General features: G+C 44.8%; 1 protein-coding gene across 2 annotated transcripts in view; it reads right to left on the reverse strand.

The window, feature by feature from the left end:
* Window positions 1-22378: 22378 nt before the first annotated feature.
* The window catches only part of NTN4 (netrin 4), a 96848-nt gene continuing 93734 nt past the window's right edge, over window positions 22379-25492 (reverse strand). Inside the window, exon 10 of one of the 2 annotated variants that reach the window (XM_032798622.2) lies at window positions 22379-24433. In XM_032798622.2, coding sequence (XP_032654513.1) covers window positions 24297-24433 — 137 coding nt within the window. In that variant the 3' untranslated portion in view covers window positions 22379-24296. The remainder of the gene's footprint in view (window positions 24434-25492) is intronic. The other variant, XM_032798623.2, reaches the window with a different exon arrangement.

Consider the following 25492-nt stretch of genomic DNA (forward strand, 5'->3'; position numbering starts at 1 on the left):
TGCTGCCCCCTCTCACACTTGTCTTTAATCTCAGCTGAGACTCTGATCCTTTCTGTTGGGCGACTGGTACTTGAATTTCAGCCAGCCATTCACAGGCAGCCAATTCAAAGCACAGGGGTGAGGCACTCCCATTGGGTCACCTTATTCAGAAAGTAGGAGGCTGTGTTCTAAACTTGCTGGCATTTCCAAATGGCTTTCAGAGTCAGTCCGTGCTGTGCTTGTACTGGGTAGGCCCACAGGTGTGAGGGAGGAATGAAGTGATAGAGAATGGCCGTCCCCATTGCCTGGCCCTCTCCGGTCCCTTCTGGGTCTTGGCACTTGAACCCCACAGAGAGGCTTTTATGGGATTGTGGCGTAAAAAGGAAGCGTACTGTAGAGGTATCGTGTCTTTCTGCCCCCAGCTGGATCCACAGGCTGCTGGAAGCACAAGGGAAGCAGGCCTGTATTTGTGAATGTGTTCATTCCTGAAATCAGGCTTAATTTCAGACTTACTGTACATATCTAGTGAAGGGAAATGGCGTATTAGTACAGTCAGAGTGTAGTGGTTTTATTAAAAAATACTTTAATACTTAACATGCAAAGAAAAGTGATACTTTTTCTTTCAGTACATATTTGTAGCAAGATTCTCACCAAAAAGAGAGCTGGAGCAATAATGTCTGACCATGACAACAGTGTAACGGCAACAACAGCGAGAGGAGCAGTGCTGAAGTTCAGCGAAACAAAATTTACTTGGCAAGAACAAGAGGACTGAGGCTTTTCAGCAATCCTTGCAAATGCTAATAAGGTCTCTTGAACTATGTTTGCTTTTTTTTTTTTTCAATCTGGGAAATCTTTCTCCTTAATATTGGACACATATATTTAATTATTTAAAAATAAAATCCAAGATCGCAGTGGACTGGGCCCATTTAAATTAGAATACAGTTTGCATCAGTTTTAGAAAAATCGCACCATACTTTTACCTAGGTGAGCTTTCCATTCGGAGGAGCAGACACTAAAAATCAGTGTCTCTATTTACATTTTTGAACTATACTGCCATGGAGATGGGGACACCTCATTTGCATCCATTTTTCTCAGTGTTGTGTGAATGTGAATGAAATACATTTGCAATGTGTAAATAGTTGACTCAAAGCACCAGCTCTGTTCGCATGAATAGGTCTTTTAAGCTTCTCTGCCCTTTCTGCCCCATGGTTGCATAGATAAATAAAGAAAAGGCCTTATTATTTTTGTGGTGCCTTAATTTAAAGATCTTTGCTAAACCAACTATAAACTAAGCCTTCCCACATGTATCCTATCACTTTCTGCTCCTTAAATCGCTTGGCACAAACTCTATAAATAACCTGGTGAAAGAACACTATTTTGAGGGTGTGTTAAAACTAGACATGCTGTTATGTCCCAACAACAGCAGGGTCTTTCCCAGACATAAAACATGAAGTCTCACAGCTGATGAGCTACAGCCCCCTTACTGGTATAATTAGATGGATGGAGCTTTTATCCTGTGATTTATTTTCTTTTTCAGAAGCATAAATCCCACAAAAAAGGGAAGATAATCTGCGAAGAATTCCCACAGAAAAGCACTTTAAAATCTTGCTGTTTTGAAAATGTTCAATGGGGACACAATTATTTGTGGAGCAACAAAACAGAACAAAAAAAAAATCCAACCGAGCCCCCTCCCCCCATTTCAACTATTCCATCCCAATAAGCTGTGCTTCTCCTCTTGACTCTAATTTAGGGCTAGTAATTCCTATATAGTGGAACCTGCTTATAGTAAATTTTGGGGGAAAATTCCATGTGTAGTGAAGAGGAGTCAAAGTCACCAACATTTTCTGTGCATTGCTATGTGCAGTTCTGATTTATAATTAATTTCTATGTATAAAGCCAAATTCTGCTCTCAATTACAACAATTAGCCAACCCTCATTAACTTGAATGAAGTTGAATGAGTGTAATGAAAATTGCATGTTGCCAGTATTGGATACATACAGTGGTCCCTTTCAGTCTTACATTTCTGTGATTCTAGAACCAGTTTCTGAAGATAAGTAAGCTATCGGGGTAAATTCTCCATTGGTTTAAATGGGTAGAACACCACTGATGGCAATGGAACTGCACCCATTTGCAGAAGTAGAGAATGTAACAAATAGATGTATTTAAAAACACCCTACTAGTCAAGAGTTTGCAAATGTTTCTTTCAAACATGGACGTTGCTTCCATGATTCATGCCTCTAGGCCTACAGCATGTGCTCTCCTGGAACTACTTCTTAGCTCTATCTAGAAGCTGAAGCTACTGCAGAATGTGATGCTCTATTTAAGTGAAGTGCCGGCTTCTAGCTAAGAGTTTGAAGTGTTGATTGTGACCTCAAAAGTTCTAAATGGCTTCCACCCTGCCTTCTTGAGAGAGCCTGCCTCTTACCATGTGTGACATCAGTGTGACTGTGAGTGGCATGGTTTTAGCTGGAGTGCCTGTGGTTTACAGCAAGGAAGCTGTTGACAGGGTTTTCTCCCTTTCTCTAGGCATGCTGAAAAGCTCATCTTTTAGGCAGGATTTTGGGAATCACTGAGGCACATGAGTGAGTAGAGGATTCTAGGGCTACTGGCGGATGGGGATTTTTTGCTTCCTTCTATAGAAAGTCACAGAGCATCTGGCTGGGTGGGTTCTGTTGCTGGTTTTCTATATTATTAAAATGGTTTTCTGCTGCATCTTATTATCATGGATTGTATTTCTAATATTTTGTTATGGCAATTAGAATCTGGGATAAGACTTTTTTGTGTATTTTAAATTGAAATAAATAAAATAAAATAACATTCTCCTTCAGTGATAAATGCCTGTTTTTTTAAAAGGTATTTAGAAAGGACTCATAGGCACTGGTTTAAAATCTTAAAAGCAGAGGCTATTTTACTTTGCTGTTCTTGACTCATATATTTAAATTGCTGGTGAGAGGAGATATTTCAGAGATTCAGGTGTTCATTAGGTCAAAGATACTGGTACTTTTCCAAGTGCGTTATTACTTTTTCACTGTCAGAAGTGAGTTACAGTCCATATCGAAGGCAACCTGCTATTCTAGGAAGTGTCTGGAATTGTGAAATAAGTCTAATCTGTCTGACTGTGGTCTTTAGATGCCCTGTAAAGCATTGTGATTCCTGTAGGCCTGTGTTTTGGAGATGAGAATTAAGACCTGCTGTCCATTTATAGTGGAATTGAATGGCCCATGCATAGGGTTAAATTCTGTCACCCTTTTTGAGCAAACCTCCCCTTTGAAGTATCTTTAAGTTGCAGCCTAGTAAGACCACAGCCCAAGGTGCATTGCTGCAGGCCAGGAAAGTACAGAGGAACCACATGGCTATTTCTGCCTTTGAGGTCATGATTTCATTTTGTAGCTACCAAACGTAATCATTGTGACAAAGTTCCTCCTCTGCCTGGGTGGGTCCTGTGCTTATTGGTGGATTTGCTTGCCTCATTGATTCATGGCAGCCCTCAGTTTGGCCACTTTTGGCCAGTGGCTCAAACCTGCCGTTCACTCAGCTAACCTCATCACTGGCCAACATGGGGAAAAGGAGGAGAATAATCCCCACAGTCTCTGCTGGCCCCCTCTGGTGGGACCCACAGTCCAGGTCAACTCCTCTTATATCAAATAGGGACTTGGGGGTTAAGGGGAACCCGGGCCCACCCTCTACTCTGAGTTCCACTCCAGGTTCCTGTGGATAGCAGCTGTCTACATCATCTCCTGTATCAGTTGCGTGACAGCTACAACTCCCTGGGCTACTTCCCCAGGGCCTCCTCCCAACACCTTCTTTATCCTCACCACAGGACCTTCCTCCTGATGTCTGTTAACCCTTGTACTTCTCAGTCCTCCAGCAGTACGCCTTCTCACTCTCAGCTTCTTACGTGCTCTTGCTCCCAGCTCCTTGCATGCACCTCACTAACTGAGGTGAGGTCCTGACTCTGCCTAGCTTGTGAGGCCTATCACAGATCCAAGTGATATTGTTGCACAGCAATGCTTCACACCATTTTGTTTAGATACAGTCAAAATGGGTTTCTGAGACTTCTAAAGCATAACAATCTTTTTTGTTTTGTTTGGGTTTGGGCTTAGGGTTATTGTGAGTATATTCAGGTAGAGATTTCCCACAGGAATTCACTGAGTGGCCCAATAAGCAGATTCAGTTAAAAGAGGGGGAGAAGCAACTCTTTGCTTTAGTTAACTTTTTGCCATGAAGTGAGCCAGTTTATACCAGACTTCAGTCACATTCAATTTTGGTTGTTGTTATAAACCAAGAGCACTAGAGGAGGAAGCACCACCAGCACAGTGCACTCCTCTGCTGTAACGCATAAGCAGTTAAAACAGGGGTCATGGTGCCTGTGATAATCACACTGAAATCCTTCCTGACCTCAGTCTTCAAAGCAAAGTGATTTTCATTTTGGCGCATGTGGAATTTTTTCCTCAAGGTTGAACTCAGACACTTTCAATGTGCTTCGTCTCCCCACAGATGTTGCTTGTGGATATGTAATCAGTGCTCTGCAGAGAGAACACCTGTGCCTGCATGTTGAGCCAAACCATTTGGGGATGCTTATTATTGTACAATGATTGCGATTGCCTTGTTTGGATTCAAGTCTCTTCATCAACAGGCATCTTTAATAATGTTAAATGTGAGCTAAAATAGCCAAAGTTAAATCTGTTTCTGTGCTACTCTCTCACATCAGATTGCAAATCTCCAACACCACCCTAAAGGAAGACTTTGATTTCCTGGTTCACTAAGGTCTCAGGATAATGGTGGGCAGATGAAATAAAAAAACGTGAAATGACCATACCAGAATTGATGCTAACATTTCCCAGGAAAGAGAGAAATACAGAAGTTTCTGAATCTCCTCACAAATTCCAAGAGACATGAGGGAAGGAAGGAGTGTATTTTCTGGGTGGCACGGAAAGTAATTTACCTTGGCAAAGTGTGCAGGGTCCTTTTTCACTAGTTTGGTTAAAGAAGGAGAACTAATGTGAGTAGTCAGTGTATGAGAACTGGTGACCGAAGATTTCAAAGGATGTGCCTACAGTTAGGCAGCGATGGGCAGATTTTTCAAAGGTATTTGGGCACTTAAAGATGCAGATAGGCACCTAGTAGGATTTTCAAACATACCTAACAGAGGTTAGACACCTGACTCTCATTGAAGTCAATGGGAGTTAGGCACCTAAGCAGGTCAGGAGCTTTTGAAAAGCCCACTAAGCACCTATCTGCATCTTTAGGCACCGATGTACCTTTGAAAATTGGACCCTTAGGGCCACAGCCTGCAAGATGCTGAGTGCTTCCAAAGAGTGCTGCCTGCCATCAGCTCTCATTAGCTTTAACAGGAGCTGAGCACGCTCCCTCTGAAGTCCTCAGTATCTGCAGAACTGTGGCCTTAAACCCACTTCCAGACAATCAAATATGTTTTGAGATTTATAGACTTGCTGAGCCTCAGTAGACCCTCTTCATTTCAGCACCTCTGACAACTAAGGCACTTAGGTAAGCCCCTCCCTTTTGATCTGTCTCTTTGGTATTACATCACTACAATAAAATTCAGTTTTGACCTTTTTGTTCCCAACAAGCTATTTGCTTAAAGGGAAAATGTTCTCCTTTAAATAGCAGTCATTAATATGGGTTTCCTAAAGGCTAATATGAGTGCAGTGAATTCTTTCTTTTGTTCTTTATTGTTTGTTTCACCTGCTGTGAAGTTTGGTGGTCAGAGAACTACATAGTTCTAGTAGCAGATTGGTAACTGCATACTTTAAAATACTGATTTGTATTGGTTTGGTTGGTCAGAAAGGGGAAAAACAACCAGGAGGTGATAAAAACGTCAAGGTTATAAACTTCATGGAAGCTTTCCGACAAACATGGAATTTTTATTAATTCTTTAAATGCAAATAGCAGGGCAATGTATGCATGTTCCATACCTCCTGCAGAGTGCCTGGTAGGAACTTACAATTAGCCCTCCAGAACCATAGCATGGTCCAGAGCACAAGGAGCTCAATTCTGCTCTCAGCTACCTGGATGCAAGTCCAGATAAACTCCATCAAAGCTATTATAATTATTAGAACTACTCCAGATTCACTCCCATGTAAGTGAGAACAGAAACGGGATCTGGCTGCTTCCTGCCTCCAGACAGTTTGGGTTTCTGAATGGTGAGAAAATGCTTCCAACTCTTGCACTGCAAACTTTCAAGACACTACATTGGACACATAAAATGCTTTGAGGATTTGGAACTAGAATCAATGGGAGTTACAGCAGTTCAACATCTCTCAGGATCAGGTGCCGAATGTTTAAACTGTTCAATACAAACTTCTTTGAGGTTATTATGTCACAGCACTGGAAAGATATTTTTCCTAAATGTGCTCATAGTGATAATATGGGCATTGTTAATATACTTACCTCTACTATTAACACTGAGATTGCTTAAAATTGTATAGGTTAATACAGTGGTTCTTAACCTCTTCCATATCAGTATCCCCTCCCTTCTACCTGGGACCTACCTCCTATTTAGCTATAACCTTCTGAAAGTCATGGGCCCCAGGCTGAGAACCTCATGGCTAACACTGTTACCTTGAATTGAACCCAGAAATGAAACTGGAAGCCATAGGTCACAGGTGTAACGTGCTCACAACAGGAAATGCTCCATTACAAATGGGCAGCTGCATTTTGCTCCAGCTGAGGTTTCTGATGGTCTTAAGGCTAGCCCCATGTAGAGCACATGTCAGTAATCCAGACCTGAGGTGATTTTTGTGTGGACCACTTTAGGAAGGTCAGCATCAGAGGGAAAAGGTTGTACCATTCTGGTCAAGTATCAGTGATATAAACATGTCTTTCTCACAAGCTGCTAACATAACGTCCAGAAGTTGCTGAAGATCCAAGAGGACTCCCAGGTTTTGGACCTAAGTAAGTAAAGTCAGGCTGAGGGTTTTATTGACTGTTTAATTTTTTTGTTTGTGGCATCAGTTTACGTACTTCTGAGTAATCAGTCTTTTTTCGCTGCATAATATTTGGGACAAAGTCAGAGTGGCTTTTACTGCATGCCTCTTACATTTTACAAAAATATTTTGTTTGACAATATTTAGCACAATGATCTACTATTGTAATTTGTTCCCAGTGCTTAATAAAGTAATCATTGTTATAAGAGAATACCAAGGAAAAATAACATTAAGGGACATTAGATATGTCAAAAATAACATGTATGGTTTTTTCATAGATGAAAAATGGTCAGATTAATCAACTGAATTCCTGGGACTCATGTAGTGTGATTTGGAGTACGATGGAAAGCAATGTAACCTATGGGGAATGTGCAGCAACACAGCAATATGCTAATTAGAAAACACACAAATGGTGTATTGTCTGGGTATTAATACCTGAAGGTCATTTCTTGGTTTATGATGGGTAACAGAATTGATTAAGGTGGATTCCTTGGCAGGAATCTTTGTCTTATGAATTATGTTAAGTTTAAGCTAATTGACCAATTCATTTCCCTGACTTAAATAAAAGGAATGGTCTTTAATACGCCTTTATTGCCATGATTATTGTGGTGTTTACCCAAGAGGTGCTGAGGAGAGGAGTGGACCTGAGGTCAATGCTCAGCTGCCTGATGGTCATGAGAAGAAAATCACTGAGCCACAGCTAGTAGGATGCAGCATGTCTCTGTTTTTAGGATTTAATACATGACTGTGCACAAACAATGGACCAGCCTTCACATTTTTAGTGGCATCTATACAGATAGGAAGATTGTCATTCACTCCTTTATAGGAGGGGAAAAAAAATCCAAAGCAAGAGAAGAAATAGGGAAGGAAAAATAACAGAATCCATCCTGGACTGTGCTTTGGCCAATGCTTTACAGATCTTTAAGCCTGATCCAAAGCCCACTGAAATCAATGGAACGACTCCCATTGCTGTCAACAGACTTTGGATTTGGCCCTCAATTACCTGTTCAGCACTTAGCTACTAGGCTGCCAGGGACTATTGAAAAATATAAGGCTTATGGAGCAGAAAGGGCTTGAAAAAAAATATCATATAATCTGTTGGAATGGGTAGCAGATCAAAGAGGAAGGATGGTCTTATGTTTAGGGCACTGGAGTGGGAGTTGCGGTGTCCTACTCTTCCCACTGACTTCCTGAGTCATCTTTGACAAATCACATAAGCTCTCTGTGCCATTTCTCCCAGCTTGGGTATTTAGATCAGACCTTCTTTGGGAAATGGACTGTCTGTTACTATGTGATGGAATAGCACCTAGCACAACAGAGCAGCAATCTTAGCTGGGCCGCTAGACTCTTGTCATAGCTTTCCTACTCAGATTTGAACCTTAGAGTTCAGAAAATGCTAGCATGAAACCTCCAAGCTTAATTACCAGCTTAGATCTGATAGCGCTGCCACCAGCCAGGAATTCCAGTGCCTGGCTCACTCTGGTCTCCCCAAAACCTTCCCTGGGGGACCCCAAGACTCAGATGCCCTGAGTCTCACAACAAAGGGAAACAACCCCCTCCCCTTGTCTCCTCGTTACTTCCTCCCTGGATGACCCTGGAAGATCACCCTGTTTCAATTCCTCCCACCAATTCCCTGGTGAGCTGCAGACTCAATCCCCTTGAGCCCCAACTAGGAAAAAATCCAACAAGTTTTAAAAAGAAAGCTTTATATAAAAAGAAAGAAAAAGACATAAAAATGGTCTCTGTATCAAGGTGACAATATACAGGGTTATTGGCTTAAAAGAAAAAAATGAATAAACAGCCTTATCCAAAAAGAAATACAATTTAAAACATTCCAGCAAACTACACACATGTAAATACAAAAAAAACAATATAAGCCTATTGTCTTTCTACCTTTGTACTCACAACTTGGAAACAGAAGATTAGAAAGCCTGGAGATAGAGGGATCCCCTCAGAGACTAGAGAGCAACAGAGACGAGACAAAGAACACACACCCAAAACTTCCCTCCCTTGAGATTTGAAAAATCTTGTTTCCTGATTGGTCCTCTGGTCAGGTGTTTGGTTCCCTTTGTTAACCCTTTACAGGTAAAAGAAACATTAACCCTTAGCTATCTGTTTATGACAACTCTACTGTCAGACAAATAATAATGAGGCTGTTGCATCAGCATAGTGATGTCACAGAGTCATTGTGATTTACCTGCAAAGCCCATCAGCAAACATACTCATAAGCCATGTTTTTCATAAGTGCACCTCAGTTAGAAAACAATGCTATTTTATTTTGCATTATGCCTTCATACACACTGTGTCTCCAAATACTTTACGGTGATAAATAAAGCTACAATGGTAAAATCAAAAATAATAGCAGAGAACAAAACAAGTTAGAAGACAAAGAAGAAATGATCTAAGTTGAGATTTGATATGAGCTAGAAAGTGGACAGATACCAGGAGACTGTTTAATATGGCAAGAGTTGCAGAGATAAAGACATTTGCACAACCATTTTTTATTTGATGTATTCATTTTCTTCATATTTGATACCATTTTAACTTTTTTTTAACAAATAATATTGCAGATTATGAAATGAAGATGAGTGAGAGTTTGTTTTTCCCAGTGGTCATGTTTCTGTGTGCCAGGATAATGTACAGAATACGTTTGACTTTTTCCAGCTCATGGATGGTGCAGTTTATATGATAGGCAGAGTACACACATAGTGTATATGATCCATCAGGCATTAAAGTATTTTCAGGGATTAAGTTCATATACTGTTTGAGAAAGTGTCCTTACTGTTGAGTAATTCTGATTCCTGTACTTTGGAATGCAGTGTGACTTCCCTAAGGGCTGAAAGCAAGAATGGAATTTTGTATTATTGTAACTTATTATTTTCTTATACCTAAGCAGGTGAGACTTCCAGAGCTGCTGTGACTTGACTGGGATGCAGTCGTTTGTGGCGATCAACCCATGGCTGCTCCATGGGTTAAACTGGCATGTAACAATACCTGTCTAACACATGAGTGTCCAACAAAGCTGTCATAAATCTTTAAGCTCAGCAGTAAAATTAATGGGAATTGCATAGAGCAAGACCTTGTCAGTTTCATAATAGGTCTGTGGGTGGAAAAATTCTAGTGGTTTCCTTCAGGCATTCGGCAACCAAGCAGTTGGCACTTTGTGGCCATTATCCAATTATAAATGCTTTTTTGCTCAAAAGAATTTGGTGGTTATTGCTTTTAACATGTCCAAGTTAAACAGTCACTAGCACAGAGTAAAGGTGAACAATAGACTGCATAGTGATAATGATATAATACTTGGCATCTACACAGTTCTCATCTGCAGATCTCAAAGTACTTTACAAAGGTGGATAAGCCTTATTCTCCCCATTTTGTAGCAAGGGAAACTGAGAAACAGTAACGATATAATCTCTGGAAATTATAGACCGGGTACATTTGACCAAGCAAATATTTGGCTGGTAGCCCAAGTGAGTTCCAGTATTCCAAAGTCAGGGAGAGATGCAGCGGGGTTTAGAGTCTACAGCACTGGACTGAGAGGCAGGAGACCTTGATTTTGTTCCCTCTCTGCCACAGAGCTGCGTGTGACCTTGGATAGGTCACTTCATCTCTCTGTGATTTCGTCTTTCCCTGTGTAAAGTGGGATGATACTACTTGAAGTACTGCTTGTGAGGGGGGTATCTGGGCAGGGGGCGCTGGGCATAGGGGGTTAGGGTGGGTGCTGGGCATGAGGAGGGAAAAGGGCGGTGTGGCGCGGGCCCACCTCCAAGTGGAAGGGTCATGCCTGCAGCACAGAGCCAGATGGGCCAGTGTGCATCTGGCGGCTGCTGGTTCGTAGACAGTGCCCTCGCACTGGGCTGGGTGGAGTGGGGGTTGCCCCTGCTGCAGTATGCCCCATTGCTCCCAGCCGCCCCCTAGCTCTGGGGACTGGCCCCACCTTCCTCTGTGCCATGCCCCATTGCCCCCCATGGGGACCCACAAATATGTTTGCGGCAGGCCCACAAAAGGTTAATCTACAGAAGGGAATACTGCCTTCCTTTGGAAAGTGTATATAGGAACTAAGCAGTATTAAGGTTTATGTATGGTATAGAGATACATTTTTGGTTGTGTGTCCTTATTCTGTTTAAATCAGATGGGCCTGATTCTGATTTCACTTATGTCAGTATAAATCAGGGGCAATTCCACTGAGGTCAGTAGACATACTTGAGTGTAAAACCAGTGTGTGACCAAGATCCAACCCAATAGTTTTACTGGATGTATGTTTTTATCTCAGCTAGGACTAAATAAAAAATAAAAGCTGACGGAATAGCCAACCATCCCATCTTCTCCCAGTTTTTGAAGCAAAATCAAATTTAAACTTTTTCAGAGTGCTGACATGTTCAGCTGACTTTATCGGGGTGTGGGTGGGGTAGGCTAACTTCCTGTTTCCATCTGTGATCAGAACTGGAAATGCTCCAATGCCCAACAGTCAGACTGTTCTCACAGTGTTTCTGGATGCAAATATTTTTTTGTTGAGCATCAAAATCAAGGCTCCTAAATGAATAAGTAGGTCTAATTATAAATGTAAGACATCAGAAACAAGCAATTAGTCATGCGAGGAAGTGAATTTCATAGGAGTTGGGCTCCTACCTGCCACTGAAACCCAATGGGAGCTAAGTGCCTAAATCACTTGGGCACAGAGTTGCCCAGAGTATTCAGAGGGCCTGGGGTAAAGCAATTTCGGAGGCCCCTTCCATAAATAGAGTTGCAATACTATAGAATACTATATTCTTATGGGGGCCCCTGCAGGGCCTGGGGCAAATTGCCCCACTTGCCCCTCCCCCCCCCGGGCACCCCTGCTTGGGCATATTTGAAAATCTCATGTGATGGGTTTCTCCTTGAGTCTAAAATGTTTACATTAGTGAGGAAAGGCGCATATGAGGGTTTGACAGGTGAACTCTGGCAGGTCCCTGATAGCACAAGCAACTGGTATGAGAATCACTTTTATTCTTTATTAGAAAACAGGACAAACCTGAAACAATGGCTTCACGCTCACCTACTGAAGTGTGTCTCTTCCTTCGGTGTGTATATGTACTGGATAGGCTAGATCTCTCATGCACTAGCTTTACACCCATATGGGCCAGATCCTTCGCCCTGCTCTGTCCCTTTTGTGTCACTCTGCAGCCCCTGGTGTCAAAGGCATGTTGGCATTATGGCAGGGCAGGAAGCCTGGCTGGACGGCTGCTGAACTCCAGTTATCTCCACCTGCTCTAAACAGCCCTTGAGAGCTAGTTCTGCCCAGTCAAGTTAGTGCAGCCCCACATTGTGCTGCACAGGGGTGGGAGGGGCAAGACAAACATTTGGCTGCTTAAGGTGTGTGTGGAGCCCAAAACAAAACAGCTGGGGGGGGGCGCGAGGAGCCCTCCCTTATAACCTGTAGTGAGGTTTAGGTACTTACCTGGGATGTAGAAGTCATCCCCTCAAGCCTAATGCGAAGAAGGGATTTGAATAGGGAGCTGCCACCTCTCAGGTGTACTCAAAGGCCACCTACTGTGTCAGGCCTTACATGCAGCTTAGGGTGGATGAACACCTATCTTCCCCAGTCTGTGAGTAGCTCTGGGGTTTAAGCAGGAGAGAGGCACCCACACGCCTAGAGGGAGGCAGCAGTGTGCATGTGCTGAGGAAAGAAATGGTTACTTACCTCCTTGTAACTGTTGTTTTTCAAGACGTGTTGTTCATGTCCATTCCAATCAGGTGTGTGCATGCTGCATGCATGGCAGTCAGAAACTTTTCTCCTAGCAGCACCTTTCGGGTTGGCTGGGAGCCCCTTGAAGTCGTGCCTTCATGGCGCTCAATATAGAGCACTGCCAACCCGCCACCCCCTCAGTTCCTTCTTGCCAGCTACTCTGACAGAGGGTTAGGAGGGTGGGTATTGGAATGGACGTGAACAACACATCTCGAAGAACAACAGTTACGAGAAGATAAGTAACCATTTTTTCTTCTCTGAGTGCTTGTTCATGTCCATTCCAATCAGGTGACTCACAAGCCCAAGTTCAGGAGGCGAGGTCGGAGTTGTCTGTTGATTGGAACACTGCTCTTCCAGAGGCCGTGTCGTCTCTGGCCTGCTGGATGATCACATAGTGCGTTGTGAAAGTGTGTATGGAGGACCATGTCGCTGCTCTGCAGATTTCCTGGGTGGGAACCTGTGCCAGGAATGCCATTGAAGAGGTCGAGCTCTGGTGGAGTGCGCCATTATCAGGGGAACAGGCACACCTGCCAGATTGTAGCACTCTTGGATGCAGGACGTGATCCATGATGAAATTCATTGAGAGGAGACTGCAAGACCCTTCATTCTATCTGCCACTGCCACAAACAGTTGAATGGACTTCTGGAACAGTTTCATTCTTTCAATGTAGAAGGCTAGCGCTCTGCGGACGTCCAACAAGTTAAGCCTCTGCTCCCTGGCACTGGAGTGCAGCTTAGGATAGAACACTGGGAGGAAGATGTCCTGGTTGATGTGAAACTGGGACACAACCTTCGGGAGGAAAGCGAGATCAGGTCTGAGCTGAATGTTGTCCTTATAGAACACTGTGTAAGGAGGCTCTTGCTAGGACCTTGAGCTCAGACACCCTCCTGGCTAAGGTTATCGCTACCAGAAACACCACCTTGTATGAGAGATAGAGCAGGGAGCACATCGCCCGTGGTTCAAAGGGCAGACCCAGGAGTCTGGAAAAGACCACGTTGCAGTCCCAAGCCAGGACAGGCTGTCGGACACGTGGGTATAGCCTGTCGAGACCTTTCAGGAAACAGTTGACCATAGGGTTGGCAAAGACCAACCGGCCCTGTGTGCCTGAGTGGAAGGCCAAGATGGCAGCCAAGTGGACCCTCACTGACGACATGGACAACCTCTGCTGCTTGAGATGGGGACGGTAGTCCAGTATAAGCGGTACACAGGCGAGCGTTAGGGGCAAACTGTGCTGCACAGACCAGATTGAAAATCTCTTCCACTTGGCAAGGGGTAGGTGACCCTCATGGAAGGTTTCCTACTGCCAATGAGGACTTGTCTAACTGGGTCTGAGCAGGAGAGCTCCATCGGGTTCAGCCATGGAGTTTCTACACCATGAGGCGCAGCGACTTGAGATTTGGGTGTTGAAGAGGGCTGTGATCCTGTGTTAGTAAGTCCGGAAGGGCGACAAGGTGACTGGAGCTTTCATGGACATTTCCAGGAGTGATGTGTACCAGTGCTGGTGGGGCTAGGCTGGAGCTATCAATATGACCGAGGCTTGCTCCCTCTGTACCTTGAGGAGCACCTTGTGGATGAGAGGGATAGGTGGAAATGCATCTGGGCAGGTATGATGCTTGCAGATGTATTGAATGCTCTACACAGACATTCCACAGCATGAGGGCTTCCTGGGACAGGAGAGAGGCGAGTGCACCTAAGTTCCCTGTAAGCTGTGCGGCGGCATGTCCACGCAGCAGCCTATTTAGTGCCATGCAGGTGCTTAGGGAACCTGCCCGGGGACCTGCTGTGGCTAGGGGAGGGGCACCCCTCCCCTAACCCCCACCTATCCCGGCTCCCAACCTGCCACGGGAGGGGCGCCCTTTCCCAGCCCCAACTCACCTGCAACTCAGACCCAGCTGTGACCAGATCGTGTGCCTAGGGCAGTGCGGCCGGAATGGCATGGACCCAGGTGTGGCAGGATCGGGCCCAGGTGTGGTCCGCCCCTGGCACGGACCTACTGGGGTCAGGGGAGAGGCGGCTATCCTGCAGCCCCAGCCCCAGAGCTCCCGCAGCAGGGACACCACCTCTCCCCTACCAGCCCAGGTGCCGATGCAGGGAAAGAGCATTGGCGGGGGGAGTCCTTTCTCCCTGCCATAGCACCGGAACACCCTTCTTCTCCGCAAGGCCCTTATCCCCGGCCCCACCCCAGAGCTTGCACCCCCAGCTGGAGCTTGCACCCCCTGCACCCAACCCTCTGCTCCCACCCTGAGCCCCTCATCCCTGGCCTCACCTAGAGCCCGCATCACCAGCCACACCCCTCACACCCTTGCACCCCAACCCTCTGCCCCAGCCCTGAGCCCCCTCCCACAAGAATTCCTCAGCCCCACCACATGAATTTTGTTATGTGTACCAATATGAAGGTAATGTGTGACACATCACCTCCATATTGGTGCACATAACAAAATTCATTCCGCACACGGATGGGAAAAATTAGAGGGAACACTGGTGTGCACACCCGTTTGTTGATATAAAACCGCTGTGGTGTTGTCTGTCATAAGATGATACACATCTCCCTGCCAAGTGGGCTTGAAAAGTCTAGTATGCCAGGCAGACTGCTCTCAGCTCTCTGACGTTGATGTGGAGAGCGAGTTCCGCCTGAGACCAGAGGCCTTGTGTCCTGAGGTCTCCCAGATGTGCTCCCCAGCCCAAGGCTGATGCGTCTGTCACTAGAGAGAAAGAGACGGCTGAGGGCTGGTGAAGGGGACCCCTGCACACACCACCTGTGAGTTGAGCCACCACAAGAGTGAGTTGACTACCAGGCGAGGCAGGATTACAATCTTGTCCAAGCTGTTCCGAACTGACCGATACACTAACATTAGCCACGACTGAAGAGGTCGAAGTCTGAGTCTGGCATGCTGTACTATGTAGGTACAAGCTACCACGTGTCCCAGGAGTTTCAGGCAATTCCTTGCTGTGGTGGTGGGGATCTGCCTGAGACTTTGTATGATGTTGCTGAGAGACCAAACCCTTGCTTCCAGGAGGTATGCCCGGCTTGTGTTGAGTCCAGCACTGCCCCTATAACTCTCCTTTGAACTGGGGACAGTGTTGCTTTCTCCTTGTTCAGAAGGAGGCCCATTTTGTTGAACATTGTTCTCATGAAGTTGACTTGTGCCTCCACTTGACACCTGGAGCGGCCCTTGATGAGCCAGTCACCAAGGTATGGAAACATCTGTATCTGTTGCTTGCACAGGAACGCAGCCACGACTGCCATGCACTTAGTAAACACTCGAGGTGCCGTCGACAGGCCGAATGTGAGGACTGTGAACTGGTAGTGGGTGTTGTTCACCACAAACCTGAGGTATTTTCTGTGGGACAGAATTATTGCTATGTGAAAGTATGCGTCCTTCAAGCTGAGGGAGGCATACCAGTCTCCTGGATGATGGAGGCCAAAGAGACCATGTGGAACTTGAGCTTCTTCATCAACTTGTTGAGTTCTCGCAGGTCTAGGATGTGCCCGAGTCCTCCTTTGGCTTTCGTTATTAGGAAGTATTCTGCTCCCAATGAACCTCTTCCATTGCCCCTAGCGATAGGAGCAAGTGCACCTCTTGTATAAGGAGTTGCTTGTGAGAAGGGTCCCTGAAGAGCGATGGGGAAGGGGGATGGAAGGGCAGGAGGGCATAGAATTGGATGGTGTATCCCCTCTCTACCGTGCGGAGCACCCAGTGGTCCGAGGTGATACGGGACCATGCTCAGTAGCAAGAGGACAGTCAGGACGAAAAGGTAAGGCAGGGTAGATCCAGTTCTTATCCTGGTGCACCGTCCTTGACCACACCCTCAAAAGGCCAGTCTGGGCTGGAAGGCGGTTTGGGCTAGCTCATGCATCGTTGGTGCCGGAGCAATGAGCACCATGAGGAGGTGCCGTGTGTGGATTCTGCTGATCCTGTGTCAGATGGAAGAATGCAGGTCACTCTTTTGCATAATTTTTCCATAGTCCTTGCAGTTTGAACCCCTCCCCGGGGACTGGGGCATACTCTGGTGCCAGGGGAATGTTGGTGAGGGGAACCCCCAAAATGAAACTTATGACCTAACAACTAATACTAAACTAACAGTAGTAAACTATTGAGAACTAACTCTAAACACTAAGAGTGCACACTGCCCAAACATGTTTGCAAAGCAAGAGCGACTGGTTGTTACAGCTAACCGTCACCGGTGGTACAAAGAACTGAGGGGGTGGCAGCTCGGCCGGGCTCTCTATTGAGCACCACGAAAGCGTGACTCCAGGGGGCGCCCAGGCCGACCCGACAGATGCTACTAGGGGAAAAGTTTCTGGCTGTCATGCACTTGCGCGCACCTGATTGGAATGAAAATGAACAAGCACCCGAAGAAGAAAAACCTGGACACCTAGGGAACTCTTCTTGATCGAGCTTTGGCCCTGCGTGAGTTTAGGCACGTATAGGGTTTGGAGGGAGTTTTGTTGATCACAGTGGAGTCAAAACTGGAACTTGGGCACCTAAATGTAAGTACCTTTGTGGATTTCCAACTTTAGCATCTCTGTGCCTCAGTTCCCCATCTGTAAAATGGTACTACCCTACCTCACAGGGGTCATATGCAGATAAATTATTGGGACGTGCTCAAATTTTACATTAATGGGGGCTACATAAGCACCTTAGGTAGAGGATCCGGTCCTTAGTTACTCCTGATTCACACCAATGAGAGGAGAACCAGAGCCTATGAATGGCAGCTATGTATAATTTTTCTACAGCTGCATATTTGAAAGATGTAAGTTCACAATACCTCTGGCATTGACCCATATAGAGATGATACATGGGCATCGTGCATACACACTGAGCAGGGTGATGGAGGCAGCAAGCTTTATCTACCAGTCTTTTAAACATCAGAACTTGTCAGTCTAGTGAATAGTTATTTTATCTTGATCTCTCCCTTGGCTGTGTGGTGTTGAAGCACACAGTGAGTCCCAAGCCCTGGGCTGGAAGGGGCTAGTTAGTTTTTGTGCCTGATGCGTTTGATCTGCAAGTGAAAGGTGAGGGCTGCATTCCTACACAAGCACACAGCTAATCGATTCATGGAGCTCGCATTGATTCTCAGTTTCAGAAAATATTTCCCCACCTCTCTCCGTCAAGGGTTGATGTGTTAAAGTGATGACTTTTGGCAGCAAGACTTCCAAAATGAAGAGAACTGATTTAAAATTCTGCCCTTGTACTTAAGAAATAAATGTGCTTAAGAATTAAATATGTACACTGAGCGTCCACTTGAAGAAGAAAATACTGTAAATACGGGTGCAACATGTAGAGTTGAAATAACGTTATCGTTTGTTGAGAAGAAACTATTACTGATGTGAGGCAGCGGAGCTCAGGGTCAAACAGGTCACTAGGGATTGCTGCCTTCCTAATTATGTTTTCTGCCTGTTCTACTGGAATATTGAGAAAGTATCCAAGAAAATATTGGAAATGGCTTAAACTATGGGTTGCTGCAAAGCAGGTACAGTGCGGTATTTCTCTGTTTACCTGTGTGAACTTGGCCTAACAACACATCTGTGAAATGACCAAGGATCATTATTATATAGATGGGCACTTAAGTGATGGAGAGGCAGAACAAGGCAGTTGCCCAAAGTCACACAGCATGTTAGTGGCAGAGGTGGGACAAGAAAACAGAAATCTTGGTGCTTTCATCTCTAGATCATAGTAATATTTTCAATATGTCATGATGTTTTTTCCATATATAGTATATCTTTCGGCCTGTTTTTCTCAGGGCAGCCCTCCCCTTCCTGGAAGCAATTAAGTGCATTCATAAATATTTTCATGCTGAACTGTGGGAAAGAAGTTGTCAGTAGCTTTGACCTCTGGGCAAGGTTAGATTTTAGAACATATTGTCATTGAAAAATCAACACACCAGAAGAGAAACCCTAGAGACTGCCGTTGTCCTTAGCTGCTTATCAGCCGCTGTGGGAGCAGCCACTGGACATTTTTGAGATTTTTTTTAAACTAGCTACTGTTGATATGGAAGTAAATAGGATAACTAAAAATAAATGATTTAAAAAATACACTGTAGGTATTTGTCCCAAAGTTATGTTTCTCCAGACCCAGCCTGGATTTATATTTAGACAGTCTGGTAGTGCCAAATGTTCCGTCATTTTCAGAAACATGGTCACATCCCAGAAGAATTAGCCCACTAATGTAATTATATGAAAATATGCCTGTAATTTTCCATTGCAAATGGCAGATCATGTTCCTCCACTGTGAGTGACGGGTCATTGGAACAAGAATCATGTTTATTTGAGAAGCTCACCCAGTGGGCTCAATCCTGAGCCCTGTTGTGGATTCTTTCCACAACTCCCATGGCACAAAGGGGCCATTTAGCTGGGACTGAACATCCAAATGGGTAATTCCTCAGGGGCAGGAGAGCTCCTTAGGTGATATAAAGCTGGTCTAGCTGCCCCATACCACTCCCTTTCAGTCCTGGTGTACAGAGCATGCTGGGAGGAGGAAGGGACATGGCCAGAACACACTGTCCTCTTGCAATCACCAGCTGACTGACAGACCCTTGGGGGCTGCTGAATGGGGGACATATTTCAGAGCAGTCCCAAGGCTGAGCTAAAGTAGGCTAGGGGTTGAACTGGTTCCTGGTTGTGCTCAGGATCAGGGCACTACTGCGGGCTCTTTTGTGGCTTCCCTCCTCTGCTGTGCCCAGCAAACACAGGGTGCAGCAGAGGCTGGAGCCCAGTACACGAAGCCAGTGCTACACACATGCCTCCCTCACTAATAAAACTTGCACTGTTCTATAGCTGAGGGCAGAGGTCAGCAACCTTTCAAACAGCTCAGACAGACACGTGGTTTGATCTTGCACCCCTTGAAGTCAATCATTTTTAAGCTCTGTCGCGGACGTCCCAATTTTTTTGGCAAAACTAGGCATTCGTTCCCATTTGTTTGCTCTTGCCAACTGATCATTGTTGTCAGGCATAAATGGGACAAAATGCCCAGTTTTGCCAAAAAAGCAGGGACGAACGTTCAGGGGGCAACCAACAATGCCAGATGCCGGGCCTTGGGTTATCAGCCCCAGCCCCTGGCGGCAGAGCTCAGGTCAGCCTTGCATTGGGAGCAGGAGGGGCTTAGGCAAGCCCCACGCAGGGGGGGAGGGATTTGGACTATCAGCTATGGGCAGTGGAGCTCAGGCTTCAGCTCCAGCCCCAGGTGGTGGGGCTCAGTCTGTCAACCTCAGACCTGAGTGGTGGAGCTCAGGCCAGACCTGCACCAGGGGATGGGAGGGGGTCGGGCCAGCCCTGATCAGTGTCCTGTTTTCCTTTTGGGAAATATGGTCACTCTAAGTCAATGGGAGTTTTGCTAATGGCTTCGGTGGGAGCAGGGCTGGGCTCACGATGGGGAAGAGCCACTGGACTTTTACTACGGCAGTGAGGATAGCTAACCGAAGTGGGGGCACAAAGCCACAGGCCATTACTGGGAACCTCCAGGATCTCCTAAGCATGAAAGTCACTATGGTCACTCTAACACTCTTTAAGGAATGGGCACTCCTGTCTATGGCCAGTCAACACCTTTGGCTTGTGCAGAGGGGGCGCAGTCTTGTGGACCCATGTTCTCGCGACTCCATGTATTCACAAGCACCAGGAGTGCAGTCGTGGCTGGTGCCTGTTGATGAGGCACAAGGAGAAGGAGGCTGTATGCTGGATTTAAACAGGTGACCTCAAAGGGAAATGGTCTGTAAGCCATTAACAATTTCCTGAGCCACCCAGTCACCTAATACTTACCATTCCAATGGGATGATAGGACAGAGGCAGCCAAGTTGAGTGGAGAATAGATGTGAAAGCACATTGGGCATGATGTCATAGTAATGAGAAAGGAAGGTGGAAGCTGGGAGGGGAAACGGAGGCTGGGGGTAGAAGTAGAAACATCTGTAGTCCTGTCAAAAGCCTAGTCCAATCAACAATGACCCAGAGACTGAAGATATTCTGGACCTGCAGAAAAGCTCCATGTAAGCTCAAAAACATAGCTCACTCACCAACAGAAGTTGACTAATAGAAGATATTCCCTCACCCACCTTGTCTCTCGGGGACCTTTATATGCATTTTACAGAAATTCTGTGCTACAACTGATGTGTGTGCAAATATTAAGGAAGAAGCAGGCACAGGGAAGGCTAATTATCTTCCCTAAAAAATAAATCCTACCCTGCCGTCATGGGTGGACTGCCTCAGTCACAGGCCCAGATAATACACTGCAAGCAGACCTCTCTCTTCCCATAGCAGATTCTGCCTCTCTAGCTCATTCTAATTCACTTTAGAGATTTAAGCAGGTTGGCTAGTGAAGAGTCACAATGCTGTACCACTACTACGTAAATATAGTCATTAGTTACTGGACACCCTTACTGAAATGTTGTGCTTTTCCTTAAGCATAAAAATGGATTTCAAAAGATAAAAAAGATCTGACCATCAGCCTCACCTGCTCTGAAGCCACAGCCCTCCTCTGCAGGTGCTGTCAAGTTGCTTATTGGTATAGTTGTCTCCAGACTAACTAATAAGACTTACAAGAGCTGGTTTGATTGTCATTTGCAATTGTGCCCCGTTTACTGCGACCAAAGACCTCGAGCCACTATGAACACAGCAATCTGCACTATGTTTAAGTAAGTCTCTGTGCATAAACTAGGCCAGTTCATCTATGTTGATCTGGGGGTGGAGGTAGTCTCTGCACATATATCTCTCCTGCCTCTGTGGAAGAGAAGGTTCAATAGCCTCTGTGGCTCTGACTGTTGGTCCCTGTTCTGGACCATGTGGTCAGCTCTGTGTAGGAAGGGGGCAGGCCAAGGAAAATTATATCATTCCCCCACCAATGCTCAGAGAATCTGCAGAAAATCTAATGTAGTTTGAGGCTCTGTTACTTTTCCTTTGGAGCCGGAATGGAATTTCATGGGCAAGAGAGCCAGAAGGGTGAAGAGAGCTCTAGAGTTGGTGTGGAGTCCCCGTATGTCTGCATGGATCTTTCCCCACTCAAAGATCCATGCAGATCTCCCTGGGGTCCGGAAGCTAAAAGTCCTACTTCTTCCACGGTGAGGCAAACCCAGACTCACAAGGGTAGAATATGGTCTCTCCTGATTCCAGTCCTCTATGTTTTTCCATTAGGGAAGAACTGGAAGGAGAGAAATCAGTGCCACTGTGAGATAATTAACCCCTTGGTTACTGTTTAACAGAGTACACCCAGGATGTGCATATCTAAGAGTAGGTGTTACCTATAGAGTAGTTCACCACCTGTGCCTTCTGGCCATTCCTTTTCAGCACCTGTGAATTATTTTACTTTTGTTTTGTTTTGTTAGCTGTAGGCTTTTGGTTTGGTTTTAATTTCCCACAGCATCTTCCCTTTTCAGTTTCAAATGAGAGCTGGAGGGACAATGGATTAGCACGGATTAGCAATGGATTAGCATGATTTGGATCATCACTGGCCTGATATTCATGTGTAGCCACTCTGCTTTTCTGTGAGTACCAGATTCTGGTTAAGTCTAAAGACATTAAGGATGAAATTACCCCTGTGCAGAGGGCCTATCTTTGAGACCTCTCAAAATAGGACAAAAACGTGAGTTACCTAGTACTTAAGCCTTGTGCTGATTCTTTGCACAAGGGCTGAGTTTCATCAAAGAGAATAAAATTCTGCTGTACAATGGCTTTCTTTTTTCCTTGCATTGTGGGTGTCAGAACAATATTACTTAAATGGGAGTGAGTGGTGAGGCTGCTGAAATCATATATTTATTACATACATGAGATATAAAAACAAATTACCAAAATAGTATAATTTTTGTGAGCCAACACGACCCTGAAAGAGTAATACATTTGTGAAGCAGATTGGCAGACTTGTAATTTTTATGGCATTGCAGTGCCTCCTATTTTTTCCCCTCATGCTCATGAACAGAATACACTCTATGTACTGAAGTTTAAAGATGAGTTACAGAAAAGGTATAATCTAGTGATGGGAATGGCAATAACTGTGATATGTTCCATAAATTGGTGGTAAACTGGAAAACGACCATATATACTGTAAATAAAAACACAGGGGAAATCAAATTGAATGTTCTGTTTTAAATACTAACATCAAAAATAAAATAAGCTCTAGGTCTGCCATGAATTACCGGGCTATGATATGTGAAACAGAGTTCTTTTCACTTAACAAGTCCATCTCTTTGTCCGCAGGCAGAGTTCTTATCCTCTGGCAATTGCATTCTTGTTCTCTATGTTGTTTGTGAAGTCTCATTATAGTCAATACCCATCGGGTTCAAACTCCGGTCTGAAATTGGGACTTCAGTGCAAGTACATTATCTTTCAGAGTGCATCCTTGGATTCTCTGAGAGGTCAGTGCCAAGACCAAAGAGGACTATTCCCTTTATACCATTAATGTTGTCCACATTCAGGGGTCTTCAGGAGTGCTTCTTTTTCAATAGGCTGTTCATAGGCCAACTTCACCCCCTTTTGTCTCCAACAAAATTAAACTTGCCACACCATGAAGCGGCAGGTAGTAAAGTGCTTTATACAATGAAATATTTACATTTGGATAGGATCAGTTTTAACACTTTGCGGACAAAACTTCACATATGTTGCACCTCTTTAGTAAAACAACATTGCTGACAAAAGGCTGGATTTGGCTCTTAGTTATGCCCGTGTAAAAATAGAGTCATTCCACTGACTTCAACAGGTTCACACTGGTGTAAGTGAAAAGACAATTTTGCCCTAACTTAAATTTTACACATTCCTTTAAAAGCATGCAATGCACAACTGTTTTTGATGATGGCACATCCTAATCAGACCTTGTGCTATTACAGAGTAATTGCAAATGACGTGTTGCCAACAGAGCTCTCCCACTGATACAAACAATATCGCCAGTTCTACAGAAAACTGTTATAAGTAGTGGGCCAAAGTCTGATCTTAGGGTCTGGCTATACTGCAATCATGGGATGTGACCACAGCTTGAGCTGATGTACCCATCTCGCTAGCTCAGGTACTTGGGCAGTGACACCACAGCAGTGCAGGCTTCAGTGTCATTAGCCCTGCAAATCCAGGGTTGCAGACAGGTTTGCACAGCCTGTGCTGAAGCATGAGCTGCTGCAGCTTCACTGCTCCAGGATCCAAGCTATGAGGATTAAAGCTAGCTTTGTACTTTGGCCCAAGCCCCAATCACTCCTAATGACTGCAGTCAAGACATACACTCAACCATTGTACAGCAGTGTAAATACAGGGGACTCCCTCAACTTCACTGAAGTTAGTCAGGATTTACACTGGCGTAACTGGAAGCAATTTTTTTGTCCATCCTCTTTAGTTTATGGGCATGATTTTCCTCTCATTTATGCCAATTTTATAGTGTGTAACTTCACTGACTTCTGTGGAGTTACTTCAGAATTACATTTAGGTATGTGAGATGAGAATCAAACCCTATATTTTTTAAATGTAACATTGGCTCATATGAGCACCCTTCCAAGGAAGATCCAGGAGAGTACATGAATATTGACCAGGAAGGGTTAAACTAGACAGAGCCTATGAATTGGAACACCACACTACACATTGGGAACTATTTTCTTACATTCCAGTTTTCATTTCAGAGGTCTTTAGTCTGCGAAGTTTGCATTTTGTGCATAAAGAAATGTCCTACCTGTTCATGCACTTCTAGTTGCAGTCTCTTTTTAAAATCTCCAAGACTTTTCTTCCAAGAGCTGATTTCCACTGGTGGACAAAACTTTTCATATTGACTATCAGTTTCCCAGTCCGTACTTCCTCATGGCCTGCTACAAGGTATTCCAAGCCTGTAAATCATCAAAGCGGTCAATGTTTGTATGGCAAAATGCTTTAAAAGGTATCTATACTGAAAGTTAATATAAGTAGATATTCTGAAGGAAAAAACCCTACATTTGTGTAGAAATACTGTATACACAGAGAGATGCATCAAAGTCAGCCCTGTGGCCCAACTGACAGTGAGATCTGCATGAGATGATGTTGTCAAGCTCTGAATCTGGTGGTGACTCACTCTATATAGACAAGTGGCATGTGGGAAGAGCTGTGGAGATAGAGGAGGAGAGGGTGCTGGGTAAAAGGTGCTCATTTTCATATCCTCTGTTTACAGACTTAATAGAAGTTGCTGGGTTAAATTCACTCCTGCGCAGCCAGCATAAGGTTTATGCATCACTCAGACCCCACTTAAATCCTCAGATTAGGGCACATGTGGGACATAAATGATCCACAAGCCTCATAGACTTTACAGTCAGAAGGGACCATTATGATTATCTAGTCTGACCGCCTGCACAATGCAGGTTGACCTTCTTCTGCACAGGGGCAGATTTCATTCCTGTTGAGCCCCAGTTGTCCATGCAAAGTTGGCAGGGCGTGTGTATAACTTGTCTATGTGTGTGTGCGTGTATACACATGTCATAAGGGTGGCACTAAAGGGGAAGATCATGTAAATATTTCCACAACATTATTTTTAGCTCTAGGGTTAAAAGTGAATTCAGGCTCATAATGTAAACAGATTAGAATAATGTAACCTAGCAAAGCAGTCGTTCTCACCGATACTGAATTTATCTAATGAGTTTTAGATATTTAAAAATACAGGATCTGCTGCAGATCAGTAAGGCAAGTTTCATATATATTCCTATCCTGTCATGGAAATCTACAGCTGCAGGTTAAATGCCTGTAGGAACACAATTAGCTATGAGACACTCCAGTGAGGCAATGGGGCTATTAGAAGAACTGGAATGAGCACCTGGAGGGTGCCTGAGGGCTTGCATTCAAACCAAAATGTGCTTCATTAAATTCTGCCTCACCCAGACATTTCAGAGATATGTTAGCAGCGTCCTTCAAAAATCTTG

This window comes from Chelonoidis abingdonii, chromosome 1, assembly GCF_003597395.2.
Source record: "Chelonoidis abingdonii isolate Lonesome George chromosome 1, CheloAbing_2.0, whole genome shotgun sequence".
NCBI classification, from domain to species: Eukaryota; Metazoa; Chordata; order Testudines; family Testudinidae; genus Chelonoidis; species Chelonoidis abingdonii.